We start from the raw sequence: 18,003 nt of genomic DNA, 5'->3' as shown, positions 1-18,003 counted from the left end.
TGACAAATATGTTGAGATTCTTCAGATTTTCTAAGGTCATCATGATGGCAGAGAGTGGCGATGTGTTGTATGTTGATTAAGAGTAAGCATTTCACTGGGCTCTGCACATGGAACAGTAATGACCCCATAAATCTGTAATGCTTAGCACTTGGAGCGCACTCCCTGAAAGGGTTAAATCACAAACCTGCGAGAGGAGAAGAGCAGCCACATCCACCAGTACCTTATTGAACATAATCCACTAAGGGCTGCAAGTGCCAGCTATCGTCATCTGCTCAGGACTCGCCATACAAGTGCACAGGTAGAACCTCTGGGGGACCTGTGAGGAACTCCACATGCCTCGAACATCATTCTACTTTCAATCAGAGGTAAAAACCAGAAATCCTCTGGTCCAAGAGCTGCTCAGTAAGGTCACCGGAAGCAACCTACAAGGATGTCCACCCCATAAGGTCCATCCAGAGGTGGTGAACCTGCAGCAAGGGTACAGGAGGGCAAGGGCAGAATGGAGGCACTTCATTGCTGACTCAATACAAAGAAATGAATGGACTTTACTTTAGCATCAACAAGCAATAGGAGGAAGACTCTGACCCTGGACAATGGGAACAGAGCGCTCAGTCGGTGCCAGAGGGGCTCATGAGCACTGAGTGTTTAGCTAGCTTGGAGTTTGGGAGACAAAAGTCTTATTGATAAGTCGTGTCTCTTTTTGGACAATTCTATACTTGTGATGTTATTAATGTGTGGTCTCGGCTTCTTACTGTCACTCCAATCACACAGCACTGAGAGCCTTAAGAGCCCGCTGTGATGGGACAGACTGAGGAAGAGACGGAGAAGAAATGACTGACGGCCTTCGTGAGCTGCACATGGAATGGAAGGCAAAACCCCGCCCCTTAACAAATGAAGGGAGAAGAGGGAGGGACTGAAATCCTCACCCCTTAGCTAATGAAATGAATGGAAGAGGGAGGAGTCACAAACCCCGCCCCTTACCTAACCTTAAGGTGAGTCACTAAGGAGGCAGAGATCTCCCTCTGGCACAGCAGGCTAAAGAGGTAAGGCTGTCTGACACGCGCACACACAGCAGCGGCGTCTCGTGTCTCGTGCCTCCGTATTTTGTGTTCTTTAGTGTGTGTTGGAATCACCAGTAGCTAGCAACTCGCTGCTGATCTGACTATTGTTATTAGCTGTACTAGTATTATTACTATTACCGTTAGTATTGTTATTGTGTCTTATTTGTCATTGTTTGCTGTGTAGTAAGTGCAACAGCTGAAATGCACTTCATTTATGCTGAAAGACCCAGCGGTACAAACACTGGCATCAACTCAAAATGAGGAGTTTGATCATTTAGAAAATCATGAAGTGCCTTTGACTGATGAGGGGTTAGAGAGAGCAGAGAGAACAAAAAAATAAATCAAACAGCTGAGCAAATGGAGAGCAGGGGACAATGTGACAGTAAAGAGCGAGGACATGAGCGAGCAGGGCATCAGCTTGACGGGTACCCTCTGTCATTACCTGCACTTGTCTTAGATTGGGTGTTTGTTTAACGAAGTTTCTTGTGATCAGAAAAGTGCTGCATGATAGACAGAGAAAGATGTGAAAGGCACTATAAGATGGAGTGATCGGGCAGGCACTGTCTAGTAACTACATTAGATAGATAGACAGAGGTGAAGCGTACTGTATCATATAGAAATAGATTTAAAAAGTGCTCATTAATTGAGAAATAGATACGGAAATCACCATATAATAGATCTAAGGCTTTATATAATAGATAGATACATGTGAAGCACTATATATAATACTGTATATAAATAGATTGGAAAAGCACTGTTTAATAGACAAGAGATGAATGGTTAAATATAAAGTATAAATGGATGTGAAAGGCACTATATAATATATTACTAGACAGATATGATAGGCACTATATAATAATTTGATGTTTATGTTGTATTGTGCCTTTCACAGAAAAGTGTACACATTACAATTAAGAGCAAAATATGGTAGATTCAGAAAGTCTTCAGACCCCTTCAATTACTGCACAATTTATTGTGTTGTACATTTAATGTTTAACGGATAAATTTACCATTCTTGCCCAACTTTCTCTATGCTCTGTAATTTATAATGACAAAGTGAAAACGTGTTTTCAGAGATATTTATAAATTTATTAAAAATCAGAAACTGAAATTTATCATTCATTTAGAAAGCACTTCATAATGTATCAATAGATAGATAGATAATAATAATAATAATTCATTACATTTACATAGATAGATAGATAGATAGATAGATAGATAGATAGATAGATAGATAGATAGATAGATAGATAGATAGATAGATAGATAGATAGATAGATAGATAGATAATTCATTACATTTATATAGCATAGATAGATAGATAGATAGATAGATAGATAGATAGATAGATAGATAGATAGATAGATAGATAGATAGATAGATAGATAGATAATGTGAATGGCACAATATAATAGATAGATAGATAGATAGATAGATAGATAGATAGATAGATAGATAGATAGATAGATAGATAGATAGATAGATAGATAGATAGATAGATAGATAGATATGAAGGACACTGTATAATATAAAAATAGGTTTGAATAACATACCAAGGCACTATATAATATATAAATACATATGAAAGGCACTATATAAAACATAATGTAAACAGATAGGCAGAATATAATAGGACATTTGTTGCATAACAGATAACGTAATGTGTAAAGGCGCTATATAACAAATAGCAAGTAAAGGTGTGCTATAATAGATCCAACACCTGGATGTACCTGTACTGTATGACATGTTTTGTAGTTTATTCTATTGGCGCCAGTATCTTGGGGCACAGCTCACGTGTTTTACATCACAAGAATGTAAATGTCTTATTTATTTTTTGTGTATTTTCTCCTTCAACACTAAACCAAAAAGAATAGTGTAAGTAGTTTGCAGCCCACCAAGCGCCATATAAAATGAGAGCAGGGCCTCTTGCTGTTGTCAGGTTTTTTTTTACTAAATCCGTGAGAGGTGAGACAGTGAAAGTTGCACAGATTTTCTTTAATGAAACTCATCCCTCTTTATTTACACTAGTGGGCCCCGTCCCCAGTAAATCACGGGCTGGTGGTCTAACACTTAAACCAAAGTGCAGAAGCCTAAGTTCATTGAAATGAATTTAACAGGGTAGAAGTACAGTCCCCCCCACTACCCACAACATCACTTGTAGCACATTCACTAGAGGGTGCCATTCTTGACATGCCCATCACCTGTACTAGTCCAATGCATTGTATTTTTCATTCTAACAGATGGCACATACAACCAACACAATAACCCAATGCAGGAAATTCTAAATAGAAAAAAAATGACAGAATTTTAAAAGGCTGATAGAAGACGTAGTAATCCCATTGCCGCTCACCTACTGCCACACTGATGGTTTCACTTTTGGTCTTGGTTGGCTAACGTGTCCTCTTTGTAGCTGTTGTTGGAATTTTATTGTTTATTTATACAATTCCTTTCTGCTTTCATTTGTCTGCTTTAATGAGGGCATCCCCTCCATCATTCTTTTCATTTCCCACAGTTTTTTATTTACATTTCCTTTAGTAACTTATCGTGTCAGTTTGTCTGTTGCTTCAGTTTTCTTGGTATTTGGTATCGGTGTCTTGTTCTAGCATGTTATATTCATTGCTCATGCTGTCAGAGTTCTTACGTGAAATCCTTTTATTTTTTTTCACTAGATGCCCTAAAGCGTCCAGCCTCTGACCGCAGACACCACTGACCATCCATCATGTTCCGCTTAATAATTGTGTCGCTTTTATTAACTGCAGTGAACGCCAGCTGCAAAAGGAACAGCAACGGTAAGGTCCGACAAACTCAACGGGCTGCTCCTCAGGCTCCCCGTTTATATAGCGCCTCCATCTCTTTGTTTTTCAACCTGCTTATCCAGCCCAGGCTACAAGTGCTTTGCTTTTTGTGCAGCCTGACTGATAACACGGGAAGTGACTTCCACATGGTGAGTCAATGCTAGGGACTGAATTGGTTAATTTTCTGATTACATACAATATAGTGCCTTTCATAACACCCTTAGAATTAAACTACAACAGTTTCCATACTTCTGCAGTGCAGAAAATGTGCAAAACTCACTTCAGTGGGTGCCCCCTGTAGGTGGGGGGCATTTTGTTTCACTTTACTGCTATAATTTTTTCAAAATCACCCTTTAAGTGAATCAATTCTTTTGATTCATTTGTTTTATTCGATTTATTAGTGGGACTCAGGGTCGGAGAAGCCTAAGACAGTGGGAAGGATCTTACTTTCTGATTGCATTGTAAACATATTATTTAATAATTAATACATTATTACATATAATAAATGATACATTTTATATGTTGATAAATTATAAGGAGGAAATGTCTTCCTTTAGCCGGACATCTGGTAATCCTAAGGATGGCAAAATTGGATGTTATCACAAAAAAAAACCTCCATCACCTCCAGGTGGCGCTCTCTTTTGGAGCACTTTTAGCGACAGGCTCATTCGTTTTAGTATCTATCTATCTATCTATCTATCTATCTATCTATCTATCTATCTATCTATCTATCTATCTATCTATCTATCTATCTATTCCATGATGGTGTGCTAAGAAGCACCTCTGGGGGTCTTTTCTGTCCATTGCCATCAGGAAATTCAATGCTTCTTCCCGATGTAGTCATTAAGTTCATCTGGAAATATCTGTACAACATTTATTTATTTATTTATTTATTTATCGATCGAGTCTGCATCTTTGTTTTTTATGTTTCTGCTGCTGTATGCATATGAATTTCCACATAGGATTAATAAAGTTTATCTAATTTACTTTTGATTTACACCACACTAGTCCTGCATAATTTACATGCGAACGTGCAGTTGCCGGTATATTTATTGGTCAGGAACGAGCATTGATTCGTGCGCATGTGCAAGTACAATTCGCGGCTAGCGTCTGAATCTGTCGATTTCATTGGTCTTTTCATTCATCAGTCAGCGTTCTCTTCTAAAGCCGAGAGCGAATACCAAAGCCTCATCACTTGTCAGTGACTTATTCTCTGCATTTCATTGGTCAAAATTGAACGTCAGTCACAGAAGCCCCGCCAAGAGTGAATAGCAGGGAACGTCCACTAGACTTCAAGTGAAAAGGCGCTTAAGTTAAAACACACCACTGCTAGTTTTGGAAGGAGCAGCGCAACAGTTTGAAAATTAAAGACATGGAAGATTTGTCAGGTTCGAATACGCTCCTCACGCGTCGAATTCAGTGAGCATTCAGGGTGGAAAACATTCTTTATATGCCAAAGACGGTAGATATTTCAACTGTTTAAAATGACCATAAATAAGACTCGTTTTGCTGACGACACCTTTGCAGTGACAAATTAAGCGGGTGTATAACGTGCAGTCAGTGTCATTAAACAACGGAGGCGACATTTCGCCTATACGTGTGGTTCTAATTGTGTTTTAGTGCTGATGTTTTATTGATTTGTACGGTGCGGTGCGGCGGAGCGCATTCCTGTCACGCTATCGTGATGGACTTCTGAATGTGAAAAGCTTCATTGATAACAAATGGACGGACTGCAGTAATCGTAACATCGTTCATATGACGAAAAGTGTTTAATAGCCTGGGGGTCTCCGCCTGAGTGGTCGAAGTCCGTCCAGCATGGGCCCGAAAACTTGAAAATGAAATCCACTCTTAGATTCCGTTTATTGTTCTTACTTTATTGTCGTGGGTGATTGTGACTTCAACATTTATATTCTTAATAAACGCCCAGAAATTGTGTTATTTATTCACAGCTTTCTTCTATTTTCCCCTGCTTGCTTCTTAATCAAATTCAAAACCTTGACTTTCAGATATGTATTCCTGTGTGATATTACAGTAGTTTGTATCCTGTGTTATTAATGTCATCCTTGCTTTTATTTCAGTTTTATTCCTTTCACTCTTTGGGAAGCACTTTGACCATTCAAAAATCACGACATGAATACCATTTTTCATTATTATTATTATTATTACCTAATGTCATGAGTTCAGGTTTGATTACAGCCTGGTCTGGGTCTGTGTATGGAGTCTGCATGTTCTCCCCTTGTGCACGTGGACAGAGTGTGATTAACTTCAGATATTATTTTAATAGCTGGATATTCAAAGTGTGTCATTAAGGTCTCTCACTTGCCAAAATCTGTTTATCCCAACATGTGGTGTGAAACGACGTCCTCCGTTTGGGCTCACAGCCCGGACCTCCCCGGGGTTTGCGTGTTGCTAATTAAGTGAATGGTCTGAGATGTCATTATAGCTGATGTTCAGTTTTTGCATGTAAATGGTATGAATGTACAAATGCAGTATATGCATGAAAATACTTTCATTTCTATTGTTGTTAGTAACACAGTTCATATAGTGACTTCAGCAGTATTTCAAAAAATAAGCAAAGTAAGAGTTCCCCAAATAAAATACACTTTCAGATTTGGAAATGGAGAGATGACACGTTGGCAGCATCAGGAAACATCAAAAATGATATAAAAAAAGAGTATATATGCGCTGTGATTTTACTGCTCAAAAAGGGAGTCTCAAAAATGAAAAAGAAAGCGATTTTGAAATGAAATAACTGTTTGCTTAAACCAGGTTAAGGCAGCAAATGACATCGGCGCAGACTTGTTGTTTCATTCTTATGTTTTTTTTGTTCTATGGAAGCCTTAAACTGAGCCATTATCAGAAGGAAACGAAGTTCTGTCACAGACAGTGAAATTGTATGAATTAATTTGACAGGTACAAAAAACAAATGGTGTACAATTTAACAACTATAAAGAAAACTGTGTGGTTACACTTGCCAGACTCTGTCAGTGTGGATATCTTTGGTAAGTAATGCAGAAATTATACAAAGTAACAATAACTAAAAGTTAATTCATGAAAAACTAAAACTAAGTTTTAATGAAAGAACAAAAGCTAAAATTAGAAAATGGTGAAAAACTAAAACAAAAAAGAACAAAAAACTAAAATTAAAAAATGGTGACAAAAGAAAAAAGAACAAAAAACTAAAATAAAAACTAAAATTAGAAAAAGGTGAAATGGTGAAAAACTAAAACAGAAAAAACAAGAAAACAAAGACTAAAATTAGAAAATGGTGACAAAGGAAAAAACTAAATAAAAACTATAATTAGAAAATGGTGAAAAACCAAAAAAAGAACAAAAAACTAAAATTAGAAAATGGTGACAAAGGAAAAAACTAAATAAAAACTATAATTAGAAAATGGTGAAAAAACAAAAAAAGAACAAAAAACAAATTAGAAAATGGTGACAAAAGAAAAAGGAACAAAAAACTAAAACAAAAACTAAAATTAGAAAATGGTGAAATGGTGAAAAACTAAAACAGAAAAGAAAACAAAGACTAAAATTAGAAAATGGTGAAAAAACAAAAAGAACAAAAAAGTAAATAAAAACTAAAATTAGAAAATGGTGAAAAAGTAAAACAAAAAAGAACAAAATAGAAAATGGCAAAAAAAACAACTAAACAAAACAGTAAATAAAACTAAAATTAGAAAATGTCCATCCATCCATTATCCAACCCACTATATCCTAACACAGGGTCATGGGGGTCTGCTGGAGCCAATCCCAGCCAACACAGGGTGCAAGGCAGGAAACAAACCCTGGGCAGGGCGATAGCCCACCACAGGGCACACTCACACACCAAGCACGCATTAGGGACAATTTAGGATCACCAATGCACCTAACCTGCATGTCTTTGGACTGTGGGAGGAAACCCACGCAGACACGGGGAGAACATGCAAACTCCATGCAGGGAGGACCCGGGAAGCAAACTCGGACGGGTCTCCTAACTGTGAGGCAGCAGAAAATGTCAAAAAACAAAATTAATTAAACAAAACTCTAAATCAAACTAAAATTCGAAAATGATAAAAAACTAAATAAAAATCAAAAATAAAATCATAAGCTGAAACTTAAAAGCTAGAAAAACACTGGCCACAATGTCAAGGGCCAGTTGGTGTCGGGTTAACAGGTTGTCTCAACAGCCATTTTGTATCAAAGTTTGTGGAAAAATAAAAGAATCACATGGGTTCATTTTGCTGATTCTTTAAGTAATGACTTATTTTTCCACTGCAGTGTTGTGGGCTTCAGTGACTTCCTCAGTGGAGTTCTTTGCTTGTTTCTCTGACTCTCATCTCTTCTTCTGGTCTTTAATTTAAACATTTGTTGTCATCTTCTCCATGTCTGAACAGAATGGAACTGACAACAATATACCCATAAAAAGGTGGCTCCTGTGGAGTTGCAGGAAGGCGTGAAATGTTTTATCATTTTAAAAAAGAAGTCACAACAAAAAACTAATGGAAAGCTTCAACACAACATCTCAAAAAAAATAAAACCAAACAGGAATCCAAAGGTCAATAATAGTCCATAATTTGACACGAGGAAAAAACCTACAACACACAAGGAAGGTGTTTAGAGGGTGAAGTCTCCTCAGTTCATTCTACAGCTTGGCACCAAATAGCAAACGAGATGAAGGCCTGCTAGTATCATGTCGTCCTTCTTGGAGCCAATGGGTTCTTTTTTATTTTGTAGAATGCCCTTTGGATGTCTTCATTGTTCTGGACACGTCAGAGAGTGTGGCACTCCGAGAAAAACCGTATGGCTTCTTTGTTGAAAAGATCAAGAGGTTTGCACTTGACTTAGTGGAGCAGATGAGCAGCAGGTAAGAGTGCTGAGTGTGCAGTCATCTGATACCAGGTAAGAGGGAGATGGTTCTGCAATGGTAGGTGTGTCCCTTAATTTAAGGTACTCATGTGTTCCAAGTTACCAGGCAGGGAGCAGTGGTTATCCACCGGAGGACCTTGTTACCCTGTTCATTAATTGGTGGTACCATCTGCTGAGGAGGTTCTGCATTAGAAGCAGCAATAAGGTGGCACAAGGTGTGTGTGTTGGGGGGGGGGAGCACATGAGATAAATGAGGATCTCTTGGAGATTCTCCATGTCACTGGGTTGAAAAGAGTGCCACCAGAGAGCTGGCAAAAGATCAGATCTCTACATATGGCAGAGTTGAGTGGAGCTCCCCTGCTTACAACAGGAGTTGGCTGACAAAAGATCTTATGGTGACCTCAACCTTTAAGTTAAAGACAGGTATGTGCTAGAAACAGGCCTACCAGTTGTCAACATGGAGTGACATTAGACTTGAAATGAGGAAAATACCCAAACACAGAAAGAAAGGGAAGGATTGTGAAGGCTTGGGGAACAACATGGAACTAGCGAAACCAATCAGAGCAGTTACAGACTGAAGGGGGTGCCATTCTTTAATATGCACCACTCCTCCTGTAGCAAGTAGCAAGTTGCCAAGCAACACAAGACAATTGGCAGGATTGTTGAGAAAAGGCATGAAAAGGGCGGGGTTAAGAGTGGGCAGCGGGTCATGGCTGGCGTTGTCCCCATGTAGGCTCTTCCATAATCCACTAACCCAGAAAAGTTTTTGTCAGATTCATAGTAAAATGAAGGTGAGTGTTAGAAATTCTGGGTTTCTAATACATACTAAGCACATATAATAATTCTTTATAGTAATTCTTTGCATTTATATAGCGCTTTTCTCACTACTCAAAGCGCTCATATCTGCACACTTCTATTAATTTGTTTAAATTTTGTCGATTTTATATCTTCATTTTTCCATGCGGCCATTTTGTTTTTGAATTTGGAGCACTGTGGTTCACCAGTGTAAGTTCAGGATGGCAGAAAGATGCAACACGTGAAGGTTAGGAATTTGTTTTCTTTGATTTCAGCTTGCTGCTTTACACATAATTACAACTTTTGGGGGTTGTAGATTCCATTCTTGCATTTACTTTAGTTTGGATTACATTTTAATGTCACTCAAATTTGAAATTAAACAGTCTTTTCAGAGGATGTTTTATCTGTCTGTCTCTTATATAGTGCCTTTCACATCTATATTATATCTAGCAATTTATAGTGCCATTCATAGCTACTTAACTGTTTATCTATTATATAGTCCTTTCAGATCTATCCATCTATGTATTTTATAGTGCCTTTCACATCTGTTTATCCATCTAATTATCTGTCTGCATTTCATACAGTGCCTTTCCTATCTCTCTATTCTGGGGGAGCAAGTGATAAAGGCAGAATGAGTCCCAGAAAGTTGGGGTGCCAACTGGACCAACCTTGTTTAATCAGAACAGAAAACACAGAAATAGGTGCTCAGACATAAAGAAAGTAGGCAATCACCTCGCAATCATCCTCTAGCTGCTTTAAATAAAAATACGTCAGGCTTTGGAGAGCTCTAATCTGTTGGGCGCGCAGGTCTAAAATTTGATGCCACCTTCTGGGGGATATCGGCTTTTATATTGTCTGGACTGGAATGTCGGTGGCCTCTCTGGCTTCGTTGCCCTTCTCAGCACTGTGAGGGGGACAAGACTATTATCAATAGCGCTCCCTCTTGATCCGAGGTGGTACTGCATACTTTGGATGAGCCTGGAAGGTGACCCTCTGGCACGGATGCCTGACACTATCTATTATATAGTGCCTTTTCTGTCTATTTATCTATTTGTTTTTAAGTAGTTGGTATTTTAAATTCATAAAGTCTACAATAAATTAAATAAGGTATTGCGTGCTTTATCAGTTTTGGCCTTGACTGTTTGGGTTGCTGATTATAGCATATTTATTTATTTATTTCTCTCTATTATATAAAAAAAAAGCCTTCAAAGCGACAAGACTTACTGGAAGAGAGATATTTTTCAAGTCCCGTGAGACGAGACTTTGGCCTTGAGATTTTTTCAAGTCCCGCCCTCCTCTCAACCATATTCAGCCAGGCCCATGATCCTCTCACCTCTCAGTCACATGATTGCTTTTGTCAGACAAACTTCCTGCGCTCTCAGCTCTTATACATTTTAACGTTTTCCTCACTTTTAAGTTCCCAATTAAAGAAGACGTATTACGTCCAAATCTTATTGAAGAATTTCAACATGAAGGGTTATCAACATAAAAAATGAGTACACGGGCAATCCTAGCACAGAGAAACGATGAAGTCAAACAAATTAATGCCAAAAATGTTGAACGGTTACACGGCAAATTGGTTAAATGCGTATCAATAGACTATGTTAAAACAGTTGGTGGTGATGGCGCAGAAGATGAAAACAACAGCTTACAATATCATAAAGAATATCTTCAACCATTAACACCATCTGGTCTTCTACCGGCCAGATTACTGTAGAAGGAAGAATGCATCCAAGAAAGGTAATGTAATCCATCTTCAGGGGATAACATTAGACACCAAAGGAGATCTTGATATGCCATTCGTATTAAAACGTTTACAGTTTCCGGTTAGGGTTAGGGTTAACTGTTGCAAAGACAATTAACAAATCTCAGAGCCAAACATTCGAAAAAGTCGTTTTATTTAAGAAAGAAACGAAATTCAATCATGGGCAGTTATGCATTGCGTTGATGCATATGTAACAATCCATCCATCCATCCATCCATCCATTGTCTCCCGCTTATCCGAGGTCGGGTCGCGGGGGCAGCAGCTTGAGCAGAGATGCCCAGACTTCCCTCTCCCCGGCCACTTCTTCTAGCTCTTCCGGGAGAATCCCAAGGCGTTCCCAGGCCAGTCGAGAGACATAGTCCCTCCAGCGTGTCCTGAGTCTTCCCCGGGGCCTCCTCCCGGTTGGACGTGCCCGGAACACCTCACCAGGGAGGCGTCCAGGAGGCATCCTGATCAGATGCCCGAGCCACCTCATCTGACTCCTCTCGATGCGGAGGAGCAGCGGCTCTACTCTGAGCCCCTCCCGGATGACTGAGCTTCACACCCTATCTTTAAGGTAGAGCCCAGACACTCTGCGGAGGAAACTCATTTCAGCCGCTTGTATTCGCGATCTCGTTCTTTCGGTCACTACCCATAGCTCATGACCATAGGTGAGGGTAGGAACATAGATAGACTGGTAAATTGAGAGCTTCGCCTTGCGGCTGAGCTCCTTTTTCACCACGATAGACCGATGCAATGCCCGCATTACTGCGGATGCCGCACCGATCCGCCTGTCGATCTCACGCTCCATTCTTCCCTCACTCGTGAACAAGACCCCGAGATACTTGAACTCCTCCACTTGGGGCAGGATCTCGCTACCAACCCTGAGAGGGCACTCCACCCTTTTCCGGCTGAGGACCATGGTCTCGGATTTGGAGGTGCTGATTCCCATCCCAGCCGCTTCACACTCGGGTGCGAACCGATCCAGAGAGAGCTGAAGATCACGGCCTGATGAAGCAAACAGGACAACATCATCTGCAAAAAGCAGTGACCCAATCCTGAGCCCACCAAACCGGACCCCCTCAACACCCTGGCTGCGCCTAGAAATTCTGTCCATAAAAGTTATGAACAGAATCGGTGACAAAGGGCAGCCCTGGCGGAGTCCAACTCTCACTGGAAACGGGTTCGACTTACTGCCGGCAATGCGGACCAAGCTCTGGCACCGATCGTACAGGGACTGAACAGCCCTTATCAGGGGGGCCGGTACCCCATACTCTCGGAGTACCCCCCACAGGATTCCCCGAGGGACACGGTCGAATGCCTTTTCTAAGTCCACAAAACACATGTAGACTGGTTGGGCAAACTCCCATGCACCCTCCAGGACCCTGCTAAGGGTATAGAGCTGGTCCACTGTTCCGCGACCAGGACGAAAACCACACTGTTCCTCCTGAATCCGAGGCTCGACTATCCGACGGACCCTCCTCTCCAGGACCCCTGAATAGACTTTTCCAGGGAGGCTGAGGAGTGTGATCCCTCTGTAGTTGGAACACACCCTCCGATCCCCCTTCTTAAAGAGGGGGACCACCACCCCGGTCTGCCAATCCAGAGGCACTGTCCCTGATGTCCATGCGATGTTGCAGAGGCGTGTCAGCCAAGACAGTCCTACAACATCCAGAGCCTTGAGGAACTCCGGGCGTATCTCATCCACCCCCGGGGCCCTGCCACCAAGGAGTTTTTTGACCACCTTGGTGACCTCAGTCCCAGAGATGGGGGAGCCCACCTCTGAGTCCCCAGGCTTTGCTTCCTCATTAGAAGGCATGTTAATGGGATTGAGGAGGTCTTCGAAGTATTCCCCCCACCAACCCACAACGTCCCGAGTCGAGGTCAGCAGCACACCATCCCCACCATATACAGTGTTGACACTGCACTGCTTCCCCTCCCTGAGACGCCGGATGGTGGACCAGAATCTCCTCGAAGCCGTCCGAAAGTCATTCTCCATGGCCTCCCCAAACTCCTCCCACGCCCGAGTTTTTGCCTCAGCAACCACCAAAGCAGCATTCCGCTTGGCCTGCCGGTGCCTATCAGCTGCCTCTGGGGTCCCACAGGACAAAAGGGTCCTGTAGGACTCCTTCAGCTTGACGGCATCCTTCACCGCCGGTGTCCACCAGCGGGTTCGGGGATTGCCGCCACGACAGGCACCAACCACCTTACGGCCACAGCTCCGGTCAGCTGCCTCAACAATAGAGGCACGGAACAAGACCCATTCGGACTCAATGTCCCCCACCTCCCTCGGGATGTGGTCGAAGTTCTGCCGGAGGTGGGAGTTGAAGCTACTTCTGACAGGGGGCTCTGCCAGACGTTCCCAGCAGACCCTCACAACACGTTTGGGCCTACCACGCCTGACCGGCATCCTCCCCCACCATCGAAGCCAACTCACCACCAGGTGGTGATCAGTTGACAGCTCTGCCCCTCTCTTCACCCGAGTGTCCAAGACATGTGGCCGCAAGTCCGATGACACGACCACAAAGTCGATCATCGAACTGAGGCCTAGGGTGTCCTGGTGCCAAGTGCACATATGAACACCCCTATGCTTGAACATGGTGTTCGTTATGGACAATCCGTGACGAGCACAGAAGTCCAATAACAAAACACTGCTCGGGTTCAGATCAGGGGGGGCCATTCCTCCCAATCACGCCTTTCCAGGTCTCACTGTCATTGCCCACGTGAACATTGAAGTCTCCCAGCAGAACGAGGGAGTCCCCAGAAGGTATGCCCTCTAGCACCCCCTCCAGGGACTCCAAAAAGGGTGGGTACTCCAAACTGCTGTTCGGTGCATACGCACAAACAACAGTTAGGACCCGTCCCCCCCACCCGAAGGCGAAGGGAGGCTACCCTCTCGTCCACCGGGGTAAACCCCAATGTACAGGCTCCAAGTTGGGGGGCAATAAGTATACCCACACCTGCTCGGCGCCTCTCACCGGGGGCAACTCCAGAGTGGTAGAGAGTCCAGCCCCTCTCAAGGAGATTGGCTCCAGAGTCCAAGCTGTGCGTCGAGGTGAGTCCGACTATATCTAGCCGGAACCTCTCAACTTCGCGCACTAGCTCAGGCTCCTTCCCCTTCAGAGAGGTGACATTCCACGTCCCAAGAGCCAGTTTCTGTAGCCGAGGATCGGACCGCCAAGGTCCCCGCCTTCGGCCACCACCCAACTCACACTGCACCCGACCTCCTTGGCCCCTCCCATAGGTGGTGAGCCCATGGGAAGGGGGACCCACGTTGCCTCTTCGGGCTGTGCCCGGCCGAGCCCCATGGGTGCAGGCCCGGCCACCAGGCGCTCGCCATCGAGCCCCACCTCCAGGCCTGGCTCCAGAGTGGGGCCCCGGTGACCCGCATCCGGGCAAAGGAAAACGCCGTCCAAAATTGTTTTTCTTCATAGGAGGTTTGTTTAACCGCTCTTTGTCTCATCCCTCACCTAGGACCAGTTTGCCTTGGGTGGCCCTACCAGGGGCATAAAGCCCCGGACAACAGAGCTCCTAGGATCATTGGGACATGCAAACCCCTCCACCACGATAAGGTGACGGTTAAAGGAGGGGCATATGTAACAATTCCCATGAAAATAAAAATCTGTTTAAATTGTACATCTGCATCCCCATACATGAACGGGAGAACCGCAAAGAAGCTAGCGTGTAACGCAGGCCTGGGGGTTGGCAAGCAAAGCGAGCAGGAGGTAAAGCTCCCTAGTATTTATTTATTTTCTTCCAAATGACTTTGAAATCCAATCTGCATAATGCCAAGAGCCCCCAAGCAAGGCTGCCAGTGCTTTACAATACAATACAATACAATTTATTTTTGTATAGCCCAAAATCACACAAGAAGTGCCGCAATGGGCTTTAACAGGCCCTGCCTCTTCACAGCCCCCCAGCCTTGACTCTCTAAGAAGTCAGGGAAAAACTCCCAAAAAAACCTTGTAGGGAAAAATGGGAGAAACCTTGGGAAAGGCAGTTCAAAGAGAGACCCCTTTGTAATCTCCAAGTGTCGGTCTGTTTCATTGCAGGTACTACCGGTGTGATCGACGGCTGACTTGGAACGCTGGCCTCCTCCACTACAGTGATGAGGTGATTGTCATGAGCGAGCTCACCAGTGTGGAACACAAGAAGTCACACATGAGTCGCATTATTAACAGTGTGGCATACATCGGCAAAGGCACCTACACCGACTGTGCGATTGCAACGGCAGCAGAGCAGCTGACAATGGGGTGAGTGATTCGTCTGTTCTGATGTGTTTTCTTGAAGCCATCTGAAGAGCCCCCAGAGTTGTGACAGCAATGACCGTAAGTCAGGCCACACAAATCTCCTATTCCTGAGCTTCCTGTTTACAAAGCCCCTTCACAGCTGCTGACCCTCATAAATAACCCAGATGGCAGTGAGTTAGCACACCTGGGAGGACTGGGGCGCACACCACAAACACAAAACCGTCAGTGTTCAGCCTAATTACACAGAAAGAGGCCTGACGACTATGGAACTCTCGAAAAGCCAAAGGGAAACTGTGAAAACTCCTGATCTAAAATTTCAGAAACATGAAAGGAATAATTTTATGGAATTTATTTAAAACTAATTTCTAAAAAAAAAGTCCAAAATTGAAAATAATCCAAAATAATTAAAAAATAAAAATCATAATAGAGGAATATCAAATGTGGAGATTTCGGACCCGGACACAGACAGACTGACACAGAATGTCCCAAAACACACACGTTTATTCTCTTCTCTTCTGCACAACACAAACCCAGTGCATCAATCACTAATAACACAGTCCTTTAGACTTCCTTCTTCTCTCTGCCGCCTCCAACTCCTCACTCGCAAGCTCCGTCCTCTCCTACCCGACTCCGGCTCCCGAATGGAGTGAGGTGGCCTCTTTTATACGTCACTTGGATGTACTCCAGGTGCTTCCTGATCTTCTTCCAGCAGAATTTCCTGGTGTGGCAGAAGTGCTGCCTTCCAGGGCTCCATAAGTGTCCGAGCGCCCCCTGGCGGTGACCATGGGCCCCAACAGGGATGAGCTTCCAAGCTCTGCTCCTGTGGTCCCCACACAGACCAGGGATGCTGCCCTCTTATGGCCCAGGGAAGGTATGGCTCCTCTCCCGGTTTCTCCAGGCGTCCTGGCTGGGCAGGACCACCAGCCATCCACCACACAAAATAGAACAAGTACAAAATGCCAAAATCCATACTACTAATGATGAGTTGAGCAGTCAAGCTTTGTTTTGTATTCAGTTTTGAGAAGTTGATGTTAGAATTCATTTCACATTTGATTTTGCAATTGTGAAACTCCAAACTCACAAAAAAAAAAGTTTTTTTTTTGTTTTGTTTTTTTAAAGTAGACTTTTCCCCTGAAAAATAAGAACTGCAATTCCTTTAGGCCTTGTTTGCCCATGATGTTTACACAGCCTCCCAGTCAAACCCTGGTCCTTGATGGTGAGCTAGCAACCCCAACCACTGTGCCATCATGCCAGCCTTTCTATTAATACCACATATCGTAACATTCTCCAGCCTGTTTAATCCAGTTCAGAGTCACGGCCATCAGGTGCAAGACAGGAAGCAACCCCGGACAGGACGCCAGCATCATGTCTCAGCCAAAGTTACTTCGCTGGCTGGGGTTAAAATTCATGATTTATGTCTCTTTTGTTTATTCCTGATTCTTTTATTTATGCTGATTATGTGCACCGAGGTTATTATAGTTTTGCCTTTTTATATTAGTTTGTATTTCTATATTTTTTCTGACCTTACTTGGAAATTCAGTTTAGTTTTAGTTTTCCTACATCGTGTATTTTTAGTTTTAGTTTAGTTTTTATTTTACAAAGACTTTTCTATTTTATTTTCATATATGTTAGTTTCAGTTTTAGTTTTAGTAATTGTAGTATGGTTAAAGAGCTACTATGGAATTTAGTTTTTGTATCACAATGAGACAGAACTGTATACTTAACGGGTTTGGATAAAATATGAATTTAATGTTAGTGGAAGCTTGCTACGCTACACAACAAACTTTACTATTTGGTTTTGTTTTTGTCTTATAAAAACAAGCATAATCGAAACCAGGTACTGAATGTGAACAATTTTACACAATTTTATAATTTTTAAAATATTTTTATGTCATTTGTGTTGAACAAATCTGAGCTGACTGTTGGCACTTTTTTCTTTTCCTTTAATTGCCCAGAATGGGCCAATTTATAATGAACTTTAGTTGAATTTTAAGGTTTGAGAGTTTTTTACTCTGAATGTCTACAGCACACAACATATCCCGCTCCAACAACAATGTGTTTATAATGAATGCCTTCAATATTTCATTCAAAAATCTCAAACACTGGACTTGTTATTTTCTATCAGCCATATTGATCTATGATTCCATCTCGGGCACAAACAATTTATAGACAGAATTTTGAACCTGCAGGCCTGGAAAAACATAAAAAAATAAGAAAAGAGTTTCTACTGTGTTCAGACAGGTGTGTCCATGAAAATCACAGGGGTTAAGGAAGAACAGGACTCTTAGGCTTGAATGAGCGTGCAGACCCCACCTAGCTGTATTGAGGGAAACAAAGAAAAATAAGCATGTACTGTAGTGTGAAGGTTAGGGGCAATGAGACTTGAAAAGCCCACCGTAAGAACAGTAAACCCATAATGAGCAGAGCAAGAGCAGGTAATAGGAGTATGGACAGGCACAAAATGACAAAGACAGCATCTGAGATTAAGAACAATATATACATTATCT

At 42.4% G+C, this 18,003-nt stretch overlaps 1 protein-coding gene across 1 annotated transcript in view; it reads left to right on the top strand.

Moving 5' to 3' along the window:
- The first annotated feature begins 3,728 nt into the window (after positions 1–3,728).
- The window catches only part of LOC114664076 (collagen alpha-1(VI) chain-like), a 146,285-nt gene continuing 132,010 nt past the window's right edge, over positions 3,729–18,003 (top strand). The window contains exons 1-3 of the mRNA XM_051936114.1: positions 3,729–3,850; positions 8,576–8,705; positions 15,299–15,499. Coding sequence (XP_051792074.1) covers positions 3,781–3,850; positions 8,576–8,705; positions 15,299–15,499 — 401 coding nt within the window. The 5' untranslated portion in view covers positions 3,729–3,780. The remainder of the gene's footprint in view (positions 3,851–8,575; positions 8,706–15,298; positions 15,500–18,003) is intronic.

The sequence above is a fragment of the Erpetoichthys calabaricus genome, chromosome 13, assembly GCF_900747795.2.
Source record: "Erpetoichthys calabaricus chromosome 13, fErpCal1.3, whole genome shotgun sequence".
In the NCBI taxonomy this organism is placed as follows: Eukaryota; Metazoa; Chordata; class Cladistia; order Polypteriformes; family Polypteridae; genus Erpetoichthys; species Erpetoichthys calabaricus.
The sequence above is the reverse complement of the archived record's forward strand: the minus strand, read 5'-3'. Positions and strand labels throughout refer to the sequence as shown.